The sequence below is a fragment of the Fukomys damarensis genome, unplaced genomic scaffold, assembly GCF_012274545.1.
Source record: "Fukomys damarensis isolate Sample0158 unplaced genomic scaffold, DMR_v1.0_HiC HiC_scaffold_37, whole genome shotgun sequence".
Lineage (NCBI taxonomy): Eukaryota > Metazoa > Chordata > Mammalia > Rodentia > Bathyergidae > Fukomys > Fukomys damarensis.
In genome coordinates, this window is record NW_022900949.1 from 15,407,359 (window position 1) to 15,428,922 (window position 21,564).

The 21,564-nt window shown below is 33.8% G+C and overlaps 1 protein-coding gene across 1 annotated transcript; it reads right to left on the reverse strand.

The window, feature by feature from the left end:
• Positions 1-7,029: 7,029 nt before the first annotated feature.
• Positions 7,030-7,854, reverse strand: LOC104872549 (olfactory receptor 7A10). The gene has a single exon (XM_010638782.2). It carries the CDS (start codon positions 7,852-7,854, stop codon positions 7,030-7,032), a length of 825 nt encoding a protein of 274 aa, XP_010637084.2.
• Between the last annotated feature and the right edge of the window lie 13,710 nt (positions 7,855-21,564).

The window sequence follows — 21,564 nt, forward strand, 5'->3', positions numbered from 1 at the left end:
GGATGGGGTCTGTGCACCTCAATCTCTGAACAGGCTTCTCTGTGCACTTATTTATCATATCAGGGTGAGCCTCTGGCTGTTGCTTGTGCACCTGTACAGCTCTTGTCTAGGTGACCATTTGACTTGGGCCTGTGTGCCCAAGTCTCTGCTGTCAGGGCAGGGCCATGGCTGGATTTGCCTGCAGCCATGCTGCTCTAGTCCACACTACTGCTCACTGGGATCTGTGCACTTACCAATGGTATCTGGCTAGTCTAGATACTCTGCTGAGACAGATGAAGTAGCACTCTGTGGTGACCCATCTAGAAAGCTCTCCACTGGACTTCAGCTGATTTGTTAATTGAGAATTCCTTCAAAGTCTTCAATTTGGGCTAGAATAACTCTGATACCAAAACAAGATATGAACACAACAAAAAAGAAAAGAAATACAGGCCACTATTCTTGAAAAACATAATGGAAACAATTTCCAACAAAATAGTAGCAAGTTTAATACAACAGCATCCTAAGATAATAACTATCATCAAGTGGGATTTACCTTAGGGGTGAAAGAATGGTCCAACAGATGTAAGTTAATAAATGTGATTCATCATATCAAGAGGTGAAGGACAGAAACTACATAACCATCTGAATAGATGCAGACAAAATTTGATAAGTTCAATTTTTTCATAAAATAAACATTGAAAAAATAATAGGCATAGAAGGAACACAGCAAGATTAACAACAAACACACAGCAAATACCACTATGAACAGGGAAATGGTGGAAGTGTTTCCTGTAAGATCTGGACAATAGAACAATGCTCAATATTGACACTTTTATTTATAGGTTACTGGAAGTCCTATAAAGAATAATGAGATTTGAGAAAAATTACAAATTTAAACTGGAAAGTTGGAAGATATATTATCACTGAGTGGATCTGGAGAAGGATAGAGAAAGGGAATTACAAAAGGAAGAAGGAGGAATAAAAATGATCATGATGTATATATATATATATATGTATAATTTTCAAAATATGAATGTAATTATGTATTATAAATATTAATAAAAAGAAACAACATAAATAACAAAATATCATACAAAAATTCAACAATTTTTCAGGATGAGAAAGCAACACAAAATTAAACAGTGTTTGCAAAAACAAATAAAAAAGTTTAAAATACTAGCAAAACTATAAAATACCTAATTTTAACCAAGGAAATATAAGATCTCTATAATAAAAGTTACAAAACACTAATGAAGTAAACAAGGAGATCACCAAGAAAAAGAGAGAATGGATATTTCTAAAAAACCAGAAACACCAAAATATTCTGTAGTTCTGGTGTAATCCCTATCCCACGACCAATAATATTCTTTGGAATACATAAAACAATTCTAAATATCACAATATCCTTTATATAACCAGAATAAATTCTGTGCAACCAGGACAAAGCAGGAAGAATCACAGCATGAGAATTCTTAGCACAGTTCAAATTTATAGTCAACAAGATACTGACATAAAAAATGTAGCAATATAAATGTACTGACATAAAAAACAGACAAAATACCACCCAGATTCCATCTTACTCCAGAAAAAAAATACCATCATCAAGAAATCAGATAATAAATGCTGAAGAGACCACAGAGAAAATGGAACACTTACTTTTTGGGGGGGAAATAATGTAAACACATACAGACTCTGTGGAGATCAGCATGGAGATTTCTCAAAAATTTAAAAATAGAAATTACATTTGACTGAGATATTCCTCCTCTAGGTATTATCCCGAGAGAATAAACGCATTATACTACAGAGATACTTGCAAAATTTATAATAGATAAATCTTGAAATGAGTTTATAATCCCATTAACAGATGAATAAATGAAGAAAAATGGTATCTATACACAATGGAGGACTACTCTGCCATATAGGTAGATAAACTTGTGGAAAATGGATTGACCTTGAGAACATAATGTTAAGTAAAATAGATGCACAGGCTTTAAACTAAAATTATTTCTCTTACATGGGATGCTCAAATTTTAAATAATGACCAAAATAAAAGATAATCACAAGTAAGGAGATAGATGGAAGGAAAGTGAAGGAGACGAAAAAGAAACTAAGACATATATATGTCCAAATTCTCTACAAGGAAAGTAATCACTATGTACTGCAACTATATATTAATAAAAATTTTAGAAAACATATAGATAAATGGAAAAGTGAAAAAAATAGAAATGTCTTCATTTATTTGCCCAAAAATGATTTCCAACAACTGTGCCCAGAATATGCATTGGACACAGAATATTTTCTTCAGTGAATGTTGTTGAAAACTACATATTCATTAAATAATGAGACTATACCTTTATTTCAGTTATATGAAAAAATCAAATAAATTGCACAAAAGATATAAATGCTAAATGTTAGCTCTGAAAAAACTGAAATTACTAAAAGAGTTCACAAAACAAACATTCTAGAAAATAGGAAAAAAGAAACATATTTTGGGTTGGGTCGGGGAATTACCTGAGTGGCCTGCCTCTCAAGCACAAGGTCCCAAGTCCAATCCCCCCACATCTACCAAAAAAAGAAGAAGAAGAAGAAGAAGAAAAAAAGGAGTTTGCTCACATACTCTTTTGGCCAGAAATTTAGCTCAGTGGTGCCACCACCTGCTACACAAGTGCAAGGACCCGAGTTTGGTCCCTGGTAAAAAATATATGCATATATATTGGGTAGAAAAATGAAAATACAGACCACAATAAGGATAATAGTCAGATGGTATTATATACAAAAGAGAGAATTTAACAGCAAGTAAAATGATTAAGAGTAAAGACACCAGCTACACAGTGAGAGAAAATATTTGCAAACTATTTATCTAAACATGGTCAGTACACAGAATATACAAGGAAGTCAAATAAGTCAAAGATTAAAACTAGACCTGTATCTTTCAACTTGCACTAAACTGAAATTCAAGTGGAATAAAGATCTAAATATTAAAAAAGAAACACTAAATTTGCTGGAAGATAAGCCAAGCAGAACTCTTGAAGACATTGGCATAGGAAAAGACTTTATGAACAAATCTTCAGTAGCATGGGAACTAGCACAAAGAATTACCAACTGGGATCTCATCTTATTAAAAAGCTTCCGAACTGCAAAACAAACCATCAATAGAACTAAGAGACAACCTACAATGTGGGAAAAATTTTACAAGCTGCTCCATAGACAAAGGACTATTATCTAGAATAAATAAAGAACTAAAAAAAAATCATGCCCCTAAATATAAAGACTCAATTTAAAAATGGACATCTGAAATGAACAGACATTTCTCAAAGAAGTAAAAGTGGCAAATAAATATATGAAAAAATGTTCAACATCACTGCTCATTTGAGAGATGTAGATGAAAACAGCACTGAAATTCCACCTCATCACAGAAAGAATGATTGCTATTAAGAAATCAACCAATAACAAATGTTGGTGGGGTTGTAGGGAGAAAGGAACCCTTCTCCATTGTTGGTGGGAGTGCAGACTGGTGCAACCACTCTGGAAATCAATATGAAGAACCTTAAACAACTAGAACCAGAGGTTCCATTTGACCCAGCTATTACTCTGCTGAGTATCTTCCCAAAAGAATTAAGAGAATCTTACCACAGTGATATATTCACACCCATGTTTAGAGCAGCACTGTTTGTAATAGCTAAAATTTAGAAACAACCCAAATGCCCATCATTTGGAGACTGGATAAGAAGATGTGATTTTTTTTTATTAAATACAGTACTATTCAGCCATAAATCATAAGATAGTAGAGTCATTTATAGGAAAATGGATGCATATTGAGGCCATACTCTTAAGTGAAATAAATAAGACACACAGGTGTAAATATCAAATAGTTTATTTGGTGTGAAAAACTAAAAGTGTAAATAAGATCCAAATTATATAACTGACAAAGTGAAATAGGAAGAAAAGAGCCAAAGCTATAGGGGAAGTAGGAAGGGCAGGGGAAAGGAAATAAAGGAAAAGAAAAAATATGAGAAAAGGAAAAAATGGAAACAAAGTTTTTGTAAATAGGAGATGGAGGGGGTGAAGGAAGGGCAGGTGTATGAGAAAAAATGAGAACCAAGATCTGTCATATAAAGGTATAAGATCCCAATGATAAATCTAACTGTACTTTATATTTAAAAATACCAATTAACTCAATGAAAAAAAGTGGTCAGTACACAGAATATTCAAGGAAATCAAATAATTTAAAGATTAAAACTAGACCCTTATTTTTCACTGTGCACTAAACTAAAAGCCAAGTGGATTAAAGATATAAATATTGAAACAGAAACACTAAACTTGCTGGAAGTTAAGTTAGGCATAACTCTTGAAGATATTAGTATAGGAAAATACTTTGCTAATAAATCCTCAGTAGCATGGAAACTAGCACAAAGAATCAACAATTTGGATCTCATTTTTTAAAAAAAGTTTCTGCACTGCCAGAGAAATCACAAGCAGAGCTAAAAGACAGCCCACAATATGTGAAAAATTTTTAACAGCTTTTCCTCAGACAAAAGCCTACTATACATAATATATAAAGAAATTTAAAAAAGGTCCACCCAATATAAAGACCTGATTCAAAAATGGGCATCTTAAGTGAACAGACATTTTTCAAAGAAGTAAAAGCAGCAAATAATAATATGAAAAAATGTTCAAGATCACTTGTCATGAAAGAGAAGCAGATGAAACAATATTTAGATTCAATCTCACCCTAGTAAGAATGGCTGTTATCAAGAAATCAACCAATAAAAATTTTGGTGGGGTCGTCAGGAAATAGTAACCTTTCTTTGTTGTTGGTGGGGTTGTATGTAAACTGGTGCAACCACTGTGGAAATCAACATGGAGATACCTCAAAAAACTAGGATTAAACATAGCATTTGACTCAGCTATCCCTCTGCTGGGTATCTTCCCAAAAGAATTAAAAGAATCATGCCACAGTGATATATGTTAACCCATGTTTACAGTGGCACAGTTTGTAATAGCTAAAATTTGGAAACAGCCCAATTGCCCATCAACTTGAGCCCGGATAATTTTTTAAAAAATAAAATGGAGTACTACTCAGCCATAAAGTATGAGAAACTAAAGATATTTGTTTGTTTGTTTGTTTTTTGGTACCTTGAGCTTGCAAAGCAGGCCACTGAACCACTAAGCTAAATCCCTGGCCCACTAAAGATATTTGTAGCTAAGTGGATGCACAAGGCCATACTCTTAAATGAAATTAATGTCACATGTGGAAGTACCGAATAGTTTCTCTGTTATGCAAAATTAAAAGTATAAATAAGGATAAAATGTTTAATTGATATTTTGTAATAGGAGGAAAAGGTCTACAAGTATAGAGGAAGTGGGAGTTGTAGGGGAAACGTAAAAAGGAAAAATTTGAAAAAAGGATTAGCATGGAAACACTGTTTTTGTAAACAGGGAATGGTGGAGGGACTGAAGAGAGAGCTGGGGAATGGGGAAAAATAAGAATGAAGATAAATCATGTAAAGGTACAAGATACCAATGATTAGTGTAACTGCGCTATACATCTAAAATGTACCAATAAAATTAATAAAGATAAAAAGTCAACAGGAAATAAGTTATCTGCTTTAAAATTTGACCAATTATCTCATTGGATACTTCTCAAAAAGATATATAAATGTTCAACAAGCATGTTAAATATGTAAAGATTCATAATAAGAACCACATTGAGATGTGCCATATCATCCCATGTAGAGAAGCTACTATCAAAAAGATAAAAAAAAAAAAACTCATGTTGAAAATGTGGAGAAAAGAGGAAAGCTCATATTCTTCAATAGGAACGTTCATTGAAATAATTCTATGGAACTACGTTTACAGATCCCTCAGGGAAGAAAACACGCAAACAAACAGAGCTACCACTTCAGGCAACATGTACCACTCATTATTGGGAATACATACAGAGGAAACAAATTATTACCTTGATGAAACAATTGCACTTGTGTATTAATTGCACTAGTATTAAAAGTAGTCAGTACAGGGAATCAACCTAAGTATCCAATTATAGATGAACAGATAAAGAAAACGTGATTTATAGAGAAAATAAAACAGTTTTCAGCCTTAAAACTTTTTTCATTTGTGACCCACTGATTGACCCTGAGGGACATTGTGCTAAGTGAAATAAGTCAGCTCCATACAGACAAATACCAAAGTCCTCAGTCATATGTGCGAGCTGAAAAATTTATCCCATAGAAGTAGGGAGTACAACAGAAGCCACCATGGTATGCTTCAAAATATCTAGGACAGAATTTTGAATACCCCAATCCTAAAACTGATCATTGATTGAGATAATGATCATGCTAATTAGATTGATTTTATCATTGAACAGTAAATATATGAATAAACACTGTGCCCTATAAATGTGTGAAACTATTATGTTAATTAAAAATAAAAGACATGTGTGTTCATTATTTATTCAGTATTTATTTGCCCTGTTGTTTTTCATATAGTGTAAAGAAAATAAGGCAGGGACCATTCTTATATTTTATATGATATATTTTATTTGTTATTCCTGGGTTTTGGTTTTGAATTCTTTTTACACTAGTCCAAGGGACACAATCTCTTCCTAATTCTGGTCTTTATCAAACATAATAAGAACTCTCAAGACAAGATTGTATGAAATATTGCACATATTGTACAAATCATACTGTTTTAGACTCAATAACTTTTTTCATTTCATTTTCCCAGATGAGAAAAAAGATGTAAAATACTTATATGACTATATTCCATGTTTACCACTAAAAGACAAACTACAAATGAGCAAGGACTGTAACCAATTTGTTCACATTTGTATTTTCACTGTAACATGACAATATCTGTACTTTCATATAGGCCGAAATTATATGAAAACAAGTTATTTTTAAAGAATAGGGAAAAAAAACAATCTTAATTTCATATTATCTAGCTCCCAGTTGCCCTCCTAAATAATATTTTCAGAGCACTCTTGATGTCCTTATTCCTTAGACTGTAGATGAAGGGGTTCAGCATGGGTGTGATCACAGTGTACATTACCTAGGCTGTTTCAGTTGCATATGAGTTTTGAGTGACAGCAGAACTAAGGTACACACCTAGGCTTGTGCCACAGAATAAAGAGACCACTGAAAGGTGAGATGCACAGGTGGAAAATGCTTTATATCTCCCCTGAACCGATGAGATTGCCCATATGGAGAAAACTATCTTAAAATAAGAGTAGAGGATGCCAGCAAGGGGACCAGCAGCCAGCAGCGCAATGGCAACATATGTCACCACATCATTAGGAAAGGTATCAGAACAGGCATAGTGTACTATTTGATTAAGTTCCCAGAAGAAATGTGGGATTTCCAAGTCAGAGCAGAAGGACAGCTGTAATACCATTAAGCTGTGTAACAGAGCATTTAGGACATTCAGGATCCATAATGGTAGAACCAGCAACACACAAAACTGGGGGTTCATGATGGCCGTGTAATGCAAAGGGTGGCAGATGGCCACATAATGGTCATAGGACATCACACTCAACAAAAAGTTGTCCAATGTTATAAGTTGTACAAAAAAATACACTTGAGTGATGCAGCCTTCATAAGTTATGACTTTGCTCTGAGTCTGGATGTTCACCAGCATCTTTGGCACTGTGTTGGAGGTGAAACTGATATCCACAAAGGAGAGGTTGGAGAGGTAGAAGCACATAGGTGTGTGCAGGTGGGAGTCTGACACTGTGGCCAGGATGATGAGCAGGTTCCCTAACACAGTGGCCAGGTACATGGACAGGAAAATACCAAACAGCAAAGGCTGAAGTTCTGCATAATCTGAAAATCCCAAAAGAACAAATTCTGTGATTTGTCTGTAATTATTTGATTTCATAATGTTGATGTAACCTGCAGAGAGAAAAGGAGAGGAGACAGTAACTTTTCATAAATGACATCATATATTTTCTGTAGTCAATACATCATTTTTATGTTTCTTGTATTTATTGGTTCCCTTTATTTGATCATTTTGTAATCTGTAATGAGGAATTTCATTCAACTGATCAGATTAGGGTTAAGAGATCAAGTGCTCTCTTATTATAATTCAAAACAAGTGTGTACATTAGAAAATTATGAATTGAATATAAACCTTATTAAAAGAACTGTTTAGATGATATGTGAACAGTACAAAAATAAGTATTGTACATAAAATTTAATGATGGAGAAACTACAGAAGCAAACTTTAAACCTTTTATAAGATATGAGATCATGACAAATACCTGGAACAAATGGAAAGAAAATGAAAATAGACCCCATATGGATGTTCATTATTTTTTATTTTCTTTAAATTATCTTTAAGCCAGACAGTACATAGTATTATATTTGAACAAAGAACTCAAGGAAGATGGGGTGAGTGCCACAGGTTCTCTGGGGAACTGTGTGTCTGCAGGAGGAACAGACAGTGCTAAACCCACAAAAACATGCTTTGTTCAGTTGTTCAAGGCCAAGAAGGAGGACTGTTACTGTAAAAAAAGAGCAAGAGCTTGGGGTGTGACTCATGTGTGGAGGCCAAAAATGTTGGTCTCCTAGAAGCTAAGATTATTACAGTAGTAATAGAGGTTGTGAAGCACAGAGAAAGGGAGTATAAATGAGATCAATTAGTGAGTACATGAACACACTGAGAAAAATTACTGTCTAGTTCTCTGCAGCACAGTTTAAAAAACATTACAATTAAAAATACATATTTGCATATTTTGAAATAGGTAGAGATGATAATGAATCTTCCCAACACAGAAAGTAGTAAATGTTTGAGATGAATATTCTAGCCACTGTATATTACATTTTACCACAAAACATGCAGAGTCAGTATACCTATTAAAATTAAGAGGTTTTGAAAATCTCTTATTGCAGCCACATCTGCACCATAATTTTCATTTGTAGTGTATATAATAAGATATAATCTTATATTTAGAAGATAAACATTTTGTGTAGGTCATAAGATCACAGAGCTTAGATCAACCTATCAAGTTAAAAAATCTCAGTGGTGTTAATTACCTTTGTTGTTATTTCATACAAATTATAATTAAACACACAGATTTCCCATATCCTTGAGCTGTAAAATATGAGAATAATTGTGTTTAGCTCATTAGGATCTTACAGAAGTCAAATGAGGTAATATGTAAGAATAATTTAATTTAATTTTAAAAAAAGGAGAGTAATGAGAGGTGTTAGAAAATACTGAAGAAGTCTGTGTGTATACTCACAGGATATGAAATGCAAACATGAAAGAGATACTATCTATATGCATAATGGCATCATTCTCAGTAAAAAAGATATGAAATTTACCTAAATTTCCACCAATGGATTAATAATTAAAATGTAGCATATGTGTATAATAAAATACTCATCATTACACTCTGCATGCATGTAACCAATTACATACTGGACCCCATGGTTAGGCACCAATATTAAGTGTAAATTAAAAATATACTGGAATACATAAAAACACTGAAGAATGAGTAAGCTTGTTGCCACTGAAAAATCTCAAGAAAATTTCTCCCTCTGACCAAAGGTTTTTCTTTTGCTCTTTGTTAAATTGTAAAGATATCTCTCTAAGTAATTTTTTTTTACATTTGTTGTTTGAATTCTGGCCTCTGTATTATGAATTACCATTTAGAGTTCTAAAGTTTTTTGACTTCTGACAGTATTATATCCTGATTCAATCATTGCAGGTTGAGGTTACATAAGTCAAAAAGCATTTAATTCATATTACCTACCAAAAAATCCTTGCTGAGTAACAGTGTACACTATGGTTTCAGGTTGTTTTCTCTTATGATAGTGTGGCTGAATGACTTGCTCCAGGTACCTGGCATTGTGGAAGGGCATGATAACACATTACTAATCTGAGTAAAGGAAAAAATTAGAGTGCAATTTCCTTGGAATGAGTATTGTTCTATCATAAAAGCAAGAAATATCCACATGCTGGGATCTATATTAATACTGTGTCTAGAAATCCTTTCTCTGAAATTATCCTCATCACCAAAACACACACACACTCATAAACATATATTCACAGAGAGCACATTGTATTTATACTATGTTCATCTTACCCCAACCATATTATTAGAAATAAATTGATATGAGACAAGTTATCATCAAATTAACTTTTTCCTAAGAATATAGAAATAGAATCTAAAAACTCCACTTCATCAATATCTCATTATGTATAACTATAGAGGTCTATATTTTTATGGGAAGTACCTGTCTTATATTTGTACAGAAGCAAACATATGCTCAGCAAATAGAGGGGGATTATATGGAACGTCCATCTTTCTGGTGGAATTCCAATTCCAGGTATATGCTTGTAATGTCCAGCAAAAATAGTAAAAATCAAACATACATTTTCCAACAGACAAAATAATCACACATTTTTGTAATGAAGAACCAAAGGAGAGAATTCCTTAAGGTACTATATTGAGCAGGAAGCTCAGGAGAGCACAAACTGAAAGAAGATTGCATTGAGAATAAAAAGTATTTACAGTGTATCTCGAAGCTTAACCAGGCATCTAAATAAACAGTGCATAACTGTGAATGTGTGTCATATAGAAAAATAAATTTTGAGATAATCGAAGAACTTAAGGGACCATGAATGGCTGTGAGAATGTAATTAAATTCATGCCTTCCAAACAACGGTATGAAACAAAAATGGAATAACTACATGAACTTTATGTAATTACAAAATAGTAATTATTTAACAGTATTAACATCATGCACTAACTTCAGATTAAATTGCAAAAAATCTTAGAAATTAGAGCAAGATATTTAAAATTTCAGTAGAAGTAGTATCTAAATATATAATTTTACCATATATAAATAAATAAAGATTAAACAACCCTCATGATGATAAAAGTAATTTGCAATCAAATGACATGGAAAAGCAACCAGTGATGCCTGAGTTAATTTAACTTTTAAAAATAGATGTAATCATAAAAGGTACAATTAGGAAAAACAGAGATTTATAAACAAGTTAGAAGCATGCATTTCTTATGTTATTTACTAGAATGATGTAAATGAATTTTCTACTTGAAAAAGTGAGAGAAATACGATAAAATCAGAAATTACATGTGATGACATAAATTTTGTAAGCTTTCACACATTTCTCTTAAATAATTCAATTATAAACAAAATTGAAAGCAATAGAGTTAGTGGCAAAGCTCAATGCTTAAGTTTCAAAGAATGAAATACAGGAAGAAAGGGGCTAAATGTGTATGGAAAGTGGGAAGGGTAGGGGAAAGGTAATAAGTGAAAAGAAAAAAATATGAGAAAATGAAAAAATGGAAATAAAGTGTTTGCAAATGTGGAGGGGAGGAGGGGGTGAAGGGCAGGCAGGGACAAGGGAGAAAATGAGAACCAAGACTTGTCATGTAGAGGTACAAGATCCCAACAATGAATGTAACTGTACTGTATACCTAAAATGTACCAATAAACTCAGTAAGAAAAAAGAATTCAATGAAGACAATAATACAGTGTAATACATGTGTGTACCAACTCATCAAGATGGATGTGAATGTTATGTGTCATAATCATATACTGATAATACACAATCAAAAATTTTCAACACAAGTTTGCAGTGGAAAAGGTAATGACCCAATAAACCCATAGTTGCTCCCACAATAGAGAAATAATTTCAAAACTCTCACTAGTGTATTGTATTTTACCTACGAAATGAATTTTGAAATGTGAATGCAGAGCTTAAGAGTAGATAGAGTAATATGGATGACATATAAACTATTCTTACCAGGCCACATTTGGAAGAAATACATTTTTTAATGGAGTAGCATAGACAAAAGTGTCCCATCATACTAATAGAATGAGATGATCTTACTTAACTCTATGTCCCACCATAGCTAATGCCCAGTTTCTGTACATGCCAAAATTGAAAAAAATCCTTGGAAACATGTTTGACTTTTACAGAAATAACATCAATCTCTCATTCCCTTTTCTAACTCTACTTCCATTACATTCATGTCATGGTCAGCTATTACCCTAAGACGCTGAGCTCGATTGACACACCATTTTCTAAAATCATGCATAGTACATAAATGCATTAATTAAGCCATCCCAGAAAACAGCCCTGCAAACTGCAATCTCTCAGCTCAGGGCTGAGGTAGCGTGGTTCCCAGGGCATTTCAGGTACCTACAAGTCAGCAGCTTCCAATCTCTGAACCCCTCCTGCAGCAACTGTTGGACTATCAGATTGACCTAGATGAGATCTCTGAGAAGAAGTTCTCTGTGTGGAGATCCTAACTCCTCCGTGAATAATTAAAGATGGAGAGGAAACTAGATTCCCAGAAGAGACAGTAGGAACAGGTCCAGCATTGGTCCCTGAGCGAGACTTAGGGCTCTGAAAAACACAACTGTGACTTGCCTTTCCCAAGGCTGCTCATTCTGAGGGACAGGAGCAGTGAGACTACATATGGCTCCTTAGAACTTCTCACTGCTCACATCTCTGTCTTGCTATTGCAACCCCTGGGCAAAACATTCCCCATGGGACATTGCTCTGCTCAAGAAGAACAGTTTCCCCTGCAGATTCTCTGTTCCCAGAAGACAAGTTGAAAGTCAGGGGAGTCCTGTGTTCATTATTCCTACATGAACTCTTTCCTTTCTGAAGCTTTAATACTTATTGGAACTTTACATTAAATGTTACTTCCCAGTCTGACAGTTAGAGAAGCATTTTGATAAGGCTGTTGGGTCTCAAATCCTTGACTTGTGTTGGCACCACCACCTCTCCTATCTCCAGGATATTGCTATTCTCTTCAACAAGCAGAAGAGCTATGGTCTTTTGATGATAAAAGAATGGGTGCCACAATCCTTAGATTCATGTCTGTTTTCCTCAGTACATTTAGGAAAATCACGTCAATCACACAGGTTAAGTGTTGTCTTTTAGTACTTCACTTACAAAACATTTTCTAATTATAAGTAATGTATTTAAATCTTATTTTACATATCCTCTGAGGCTAGACACTTACAAGTACTCTCTTATTTTTTCTTATAAAATTCTATTCATTTGAGTACAGTGATGCATACGTGCAGTCCAAACTACTCAGGATACTGAGGCAGGATGATAATTACAAGAGTTCAAGCCTAGTTCAAAAAGCAGAGAGAGACCCCATCTTTTAAAACAAACAAGAAAACACAAAAATCTACTCTATGCATTCAGTATGTTAGGTTCCTGCTTTGCACGTGCTGTGTCTCAAGAGGGTCAGTGATAAACCCAAAGTTAAACATCAGTTATATAAAATGATTTTAGTTGGAGCTGTTTTACAATGTTTTCAGGTCCGGTCTGTATGCAGGTTGTTTCATCCACAAACAAGGTATTTTCTAATGACACGGACCTATCTGCAAAATGTTGGCTAACACAACTGGAGCTGTGCTGCTACCACCTAGTGGGTAGATGCCACCACACATCCTGAGACTTCACTGCTAGCTCTCTGAGCATCTTCTACACAGCAAAAAGTCCTTAAAAAGGGAGGGCAGAGGTAAGGGGAAAAAATGAGAATCATGACGTGTCATGTAGAGGTACATGATCCCAACAATCAATGTAACTGTACTGTATCCCTAAAATGTACCAATAAACTCAATAAAATTAAAAAAAAACCAAAAAAAACGATGAAACTATATTGCCTTCATAACTCTGTGTTTGACATTTAATTATTAATCTTTATTATATGGTTATATGGTAGACATTTTATAACTTGTTTCTGGTTTGTTTCTTTTAGTTTTGCTGCTCTCAATTTTTGCATGGTACAATTATTTTGAAATTGGTTTTATTTTCCCACTCTTTAAAAAAACAACTTTTTTCTTATAATTTCATTCTATGTAAAATAACAGATATTTCCATATTATAGTGAAAATACAAATGTGAACAAATTAGATAAAATTCTTGCTCATTTGTAGTTTGTATTTTAGTGGTGAATATGGTATATAGTAATAAAGTATTTTCACATCTTTTTCTCCTCAGGGAAAATGAAATGAAAGTAATTTAGTCGAAAAAAGTATAATTTGTATACTTCGTGCAATATTTCATACAATATTGTCTTGAGAGGTCTTTATATGTTTGATAAAGATGAGGAATAGGAAGAGAGTGTGACTCTTGGATTAGTGTAAAAAGAATTCAAAATCAAACCCCAAGAATAACAAAGAAAATATGTAATATAAAATATGACAAGTTCTTGCCTCAATTCCGTTGCAATATACATAAACAGTAAGGGAAATAAATATTCAATATCAGTGTAGCCCCTACAGCACCCACACCTCCCTAGCACCAGTGGACCAGAGCCACACAGGCAGTTTCAGCATCCCAACCCAACTCCCCACATCTGGTTTCCTGGCTATGCCTGTAGCTTATCTACACTGCAGAGGCTCAGGGGGTCTTAAAGTTCATTGTCCTGAGCTAGAGCAGAAGTGAAGAATATTAAGAGGGCCTTACTCCTTCTAAGTTCCAATCCCGAAGAGAAAGTTAGTATATCAATCAGTTTATTCATTATAAACATATTTTAGGCTAGACTTCAATTTCATTTTATTTCATATATTTAAAGGTAATAGATTAATAACTACCACGAATTGTCATTTTCTAATCTGTGCTTGATTCTATTGATATTGCTGTTCATAAAGTGTGTGCTATTGTTGTGATTGCTCTAATCAGTTATCTTTCCTGGTATAATGAAAATTAGATGGCCCCAGAGTCATTGGAAACACAAATCCTAAACACCAGCTGTATCTGCAAGACACCTCACCTCTAAGAAGTAATCATTCCTTAAGGGTTCTAAAGACAAGCAACAAAGATAATCACAAGAAGTAATACAAAGTATCAATGTAGGAATTAAACCAAGGACTATACCAACAACAATAATAGAAATGAAAAGGCATTTAAGCAAGACACAGTTTTTCAGCTTACCAAAGGCAAATTCTGGGGGAACCCAGATGGAAAAGTCTGATACTCAGACACTTTGACCACCTGAACTGATGGTACAAGAAGTAAAAAAAAACAGGTAAATGAAGCTCTAGAAATGTTAAAAACATAAATGATTTCAAGATAACTAGTGAAGATGAGCAGAATAAAAAAATAATTAGAGACTTTAGAGCAGAAATAGATAAAAAATGAATGAGTTCAGAACTATGATGGAAGCCATGAATGCTTAGCATAAGAAAGAAATGGAAACCATGAATCAGAGTCAAACTGATATCGAGGAGATTAAACCTTTATTAAAAGTATTCATAGCAGATTGAACCAATATGAAGTCAGAATATCAGATATAGAAGAAAAGACCGCATTTAGTAACCATGAAAAGATAGATCTCTTAAAAAATAGCAAGGGACCATGAGAAAATAATCCAACAGCTCCTAGATGACACAAAGAAGAAGTATATAAGATTGATAGGAGTCCATAAAAAAGGGAAAGCACAAATGACATAAAAAACTGTTTGCAGAGTTAATGACAGAAAATTTTCCAAACAGAGAGAAAACTTGACATACAGATAAGTGAGGCATATAGGACTTCAACTAGTTAAGAAGATGTGGTTCTTCTATAAAATGGAATATTACTCAGCCATAAAGAATGAGAAATTAGAGTCATTCACAGGAAAATGGATGCATATTGAGGATACACTTAAGTGAAATAAATAAGTCACACATGTATAAATACTGAGTATTTTCTCTGGTATGAAAACCTATAATTGTACATAAGATTCTAATGGTATAATTGACAATGTGAAATAGGAAGAAAAGGGCTAAAGTATAGGGGAAGTGGCGGGAGGGGAAATGAAATAAAGGAAAAGAAAAAAATATGAGAAAATGTAAAAAGGAAATGAAGTATTTGTAAATAGGGAAGGGAGGAGGGGGTGAAGGGAGGGTACGGGTAAGGGGAAAAATTGAGAACCAAAACCTGTCATGGAAAGGTACAAGATCCTAATGACAAATGTAACTGTACTACATACCTAAAATGTACCAATAAACTCAATGAGGAAAAATAAATACATGTGATAAAAAAATCTATGCCTAGACATATAATAGTCAAGATCCTGGAAACCAAGCAGAAGTACAAAATATTACAGTTAGAGAAAAGAAAAAAAAATTACATGCAAAGGAAAGCCCATCAGAATCACAACAGTCTTTTCAACACAAACCCTCAGTTCATGGAGATCCTGGAGTGAGGTATTTCACTCTTTAACAGAAAACAACATCCAGTGTAAGCTGATGTGTCCTGCAAAAATTGATTGAGAAATAAGATACTTTCATGACAAAGAACATCTGAGAAACTTCATGGGTACCAAACCAGCACTCCAATATATTTTTAAAATATCTTAGAAAAAGACAATGAAGGTCACAACTCCATGAGTTCCCAGAGAACAAATCCAATATGCAAGAAATTTAAGGGAGAGGGAGAAAAACCAAAAAAACAACAGGAAAATAACAGGACAATGATAATTCAATACATACTAGTTATAACTATCAAGGTCAATGGCCCCAATTCATCAGTCAAAAGAAATAGAATGGCAGAATGGATTAAGAAGCAAAATCCAACAACATGACGTATTCAAGAAACACACGTACTTGAAAAAGAAACTAATATACTGAAAGTAAAATGATGGAAAACAGTTCTCCAAGCCACGGGAACATGGGAAAAAAGCAGGGGTAGTTATCTCTTATTTGGAGAAAAAGTAAATTTTAAACCAAAACTAATTAAGAGAGGCAAAGAAGGACACTACATCCTTGTAAAGGGAACAATCCAATAGGAATAGATGACAATCATAAATATATATGCACCAAACATTAATGCCCCCAATGATACAAAACAAATATTAAGGGACATGAAGCACCAAATGAACACTGAAACACTTAGAGTGGGGTACCTCAATACCCATTGACACAATTAGAAAATCTAGACAAAAAATCAACAATGAAATACTATATTTGAGCAAAGATTTTGATCAAATGGACTTTATAGATATCTACAGAGTGTTCCACCCCTCAAAATCAGGATATACATTCTTTTTGGCTGCACATGGGTCATTATCCAAAATAGATGACATATCAACTCATAGAACCTGCTTAAGTAAATGCAAAAGTACTAAAGTTATTTCATATATATTATCAAAACATAGTGCAATTAAACTGGAGATCAATAGCATAAGAAACTGTAAGAAGTTAAAAAAAAACACGGAAATTAAATAACACTCTCCTGAACAACCAGTCAGTCACAGCAGGAATTAAAGAAGAAATTAGGCAGTGTTTAAAATTTAATGATAATGTGAGTACAACACACAGGAGTCTATGGATACAATTAAAACAGTTTTATGTAGGAAATTCATAGCAGTGAATGCCCACACTAGGAAAAGAGAGCGAGCTCAAATAAACAACCTGATGATGAATCTTAGACTCCCAGCAAAAGAAGAGCAAGAAAATCTCAAAGCTCATACAAGGGAAGAAATAATAAAATTAGAGCAGAAATCAATGCAATGGAGGCTAAGAAAATAATACATGAAAAATAAAAAATAATAAATATAAATAAACAATGCAAAAGAATAAATAAAATTGGTAAACTTTTAGCCAACCTTAATAAAAAGGAAAGATAAGGCACAAATTCATGCAATAAGGAATGAAAAAGACAAAGTCACAACATATACAGGAGAAATCCAGAGCACCGGTAATACTTACTTCAAGAACCTGCACTCTAATAAAATGGAGAACACAGAAGAAATGGACAGATTTCTAGATATGTATAATTACCAAAGTTGAATGAGGAAGATATAAAAATTATAAAAACCCGAATTGCAATTAGTAAAATTGAAAACCTAATTAATGTTTACCAACAAAGCAAACCCCAGGTCCTGATGGCTTCACTGCTGAATTCTATAAGACATTTAGAGAAGAACTATGGCCACTGCTTTTGAAGTGTTTCATTGAAATTTACAGGGAAGCAATACTTTCAAATCCATTCCTTAGTTTGTTTCCCAAACCTGGAAAGACTCATTCAAAAAAGAGAAATACAGGCCAATCTCCCTAATGAGCCTAGATGCAAAAATCCTCAATAAGATACTGGCAAACCTGCATAGAGGGGCTCACCAAGAAGATCATACACCCTGACCAAGTCAAATTTTTCCCAGGGATATAAGGATGGTTCAACATATGTAAATAAGTAAATGTAATACACTATATGAACAGAATAAAGGAAAAAAACCATATTATCATGTCAATTGATGTAGAAAAAGCATTTGACAAAATTCAACAGCCATTCATGACAAAAGTGCTGCATAAAATTGGAACTGGTTTATCTCAACTTGATTAAGGATATGTATAAAAAATCAACAGCCAACATCATACTAAATGGTCAAAAACTGAAAACCTTCATGTTAAAATCAGGAACAAGAGAAGAATCCCCACTGTCACCACTCCTGTTCAATATAGTTTTGGAAACATTAGCCACAGCAATTAGACAAGAGAAAGAAATAAATGAAATAAAGATAGGAAGGGAAGAAGTTGAACTGCCATTATTTGCTAATAATATGATACTCTGCATAGACAACACAAAAAGCTCTGCCAAAAGACTTCTTGACTTAATTCACACATTCAGTAAAGTAGCTGGATACAAGGAAAACAGTAAAAAATTGATAGCCTTCTTTGTTAGTTTGTTTTTTTGGTACCAGGGATTGAACTCAGGTCCTTGTGCTTTCAGGGAAGGCCACCGAACCGCTGAGCTAAACCCCCAGCTCCAATAGCCTTCTTATACACATATGACAGACTGACTGAGATATTAGGGAAACAGTTCCTTTCACAATAACATCCTAAAAAATGATATATCTAGGAATCAATCTAACAAAGAAAACAAATACTTTACATTAAGAACTACAACACTCAGACATGTAAAGGTACAAGATCTGAGTAATTTAAGTAACTGTACTGTCTACCCAGAATGTACCAATAAATTCAATAAAAAAGAACTACAACACTCAGAAAAAAGGGATTAAAGATGATATAAGAAAATGGAAAGACTTCCCTTGTTCCTAGGTAGGAAGAATCAATATTGTGAAAATGGCCATACCCCCGTCCTGCTATACAGATCCAATGCAAACCCTATTTAAATCCCAACAGTATATTTCACAGAAAACAATGCAAAAATTCATTTGGAATCAGAAGATACCTAGAAAAGCAAAAATAATTCAAGGCAAAAGCGACATGGCAGGGGATATCATAATCTTCTACCTGAAACTATATTACATAGTCACTGGGATAAAAACAGCATGGTACTGGCAAACAAGCAGACCTGAGGATCAGTGGAACAGACTGGAAGACACACAAACAATTAAAGATGTACTCAGCTACCTCATCTTTGACAAAGGAACTGACCATCTCCACTGGAGGAAAGATAGCTTCTTTAATAAATGGTGTTAGAAAAGCTAGATCTCAACCCACCAAAGATTAAAACTAGACCCTTATCTCTCACCATGCAGTAAATTGAAATCCAAATGGATTAAATATCTAAACATTAAAACAGAAACACTGTACTTTCTGGAAGGTAAGTTAGGTACAAAATTTAAAGATATTGGTATAGGAAAAATCTTTATGAACAAATCCTCAGTACCATGGGAAGTAGGACCAAGAATTAACAATTGGGATCTCATCTTTTAAAAAGCTTTTGCGCTGCCAGAGAAATCACAAGCACAGCTAAGAGACAACCCACAATGTGAGAAAAATTTTACCAGCTGTTCATCAGACAAAGGCCTACTATCTAGAATATATAAAGAACTCAATAAAACAGACACCCTAAATATAAAAACCCAATTAAAATGGGTATCTGAAATGAACAGACATTTCTCAGGCAAATAAATAAAAGCAACAAATAAACATATGAAAAAATGTTCAACATCACATCACTGGTCATATTGAAGATGCAGATGAAAACAACTCTGAGATTCCATCTCACCCCAGTAAGAATGGCTGCTATCTAGAAATCAACCAATAACAAATGCTGGTGGGACTGCAGGGAGATAGGAACCCTTCTTCACTGCTGGGCAGAGTGCAGTCTGGTGAAACCACTGTGGAAATCTATATGGAGATGCCTCCAACAACTAGGATTAGAAGTCCCATTTGACCCAGGTTCTCTTCTACTGAGTTTCTTTCCAGAAGAATTAAAAGAATAATACCACAGCAATATATGCTCACACTTTTTTATAGTGGCAGTTTGTAATAGCTAAAACTTGGAAACAGCCCCACTGCCCATCAACTGGAGGTTGGATAATGAAGATTTGATTTTTTTGTAAAATGGGGTACTAGTCAGCAGTAAAGAAGGAAAAATTAGAGGGCAGAGGTAAGGGGAAAAAATGAGAATCAAGACTTGCCATGTAAAGGTACATGATCCCAACAATGAATGTAACTGTACTGTATCCCTAAATGTACCAATAAACTCAATAAAAAAAAAAGAAGGAAAAATTAGAGATATTTATAGCTAAGTGTATGTACGTTGAGGCCATACTCTTAAGTGAAATTAAATAAGACAAACATGTAAATGCCAAATAATTTCTCTGGTGTGAGAAACAAAACATAAATAAGTATCAAAATGTATAATTAATATTGTGTAATAGGAAGAAAAGTTCTAAAAGAGTAGAGGATGTGAGAGGGGTAGGTGAAAGGTAAAAAGGGAAATAAAAAAATAAGTGAAAAGAAAAAACATGGAAACAATGATTTTGTAAATAGGGAAGAGTGGAAGTGGTGAAAAAAGGGGTGGGGAATATGGAAAAACTTAGTACCAAGATAAGTTATGTAAAGGTAAAAAATTCCAATGATGAATGTAACTGTATTGTATACCTAAAATGTATGAATAAACTTAATAAATTAATAAATACTAAATAAATAAGGAACCTACATTTGTCTTTTTAAACTATCTGATATGTAATATTTACACACAATTGTAGGGTACATTGCAATATATTTATTCATATATATATTTATATACTATAATAAAATCAATCTAATTAGCATTAACATATTCATTACCCCAAATGTTCATCAATTTTATTTTTGAGGATATTTAAAATTCTTTTTCTTAGCTAATTTGATATAGACTGCAAATTGTTGCTATGTGTAGTCACCATTCTGTAGTGCAGAACCCAAGAGCTTTTTTCTCTTATTGTTCTGCTTTTTTCTTGCTATTTTCCATCATATAATTCCCATCCCTATTACCCTTCTCCCACCATGGTGGCCTCGGTTGTAATCCCTATTTCCATGAGATAAACTTTTTCAGCTTACACATATTCCCATTTCTATGGGATAAACTTTTTCAGACATTGGTATTTGTCTGTAAGGACCTGGCTCATTTCACTTAATATAATGTCCTTCAAGGTCAATCATGTGGTCACAAATGGTAAAATTTCATCTTTTATGGCTGAATACTATCATATTGTATACATGTATCACGTTTTTTTTTTTATTGAGTTTATTGGTACATTTAGGGATCATGTACCTTTACATGGCAAGTCTTGATTCTCATTTTTTTCCCCTTACCTCTGCGCTCCCTTCACCCCCTCCTCCCCTCCCCATCTACAAACACTTT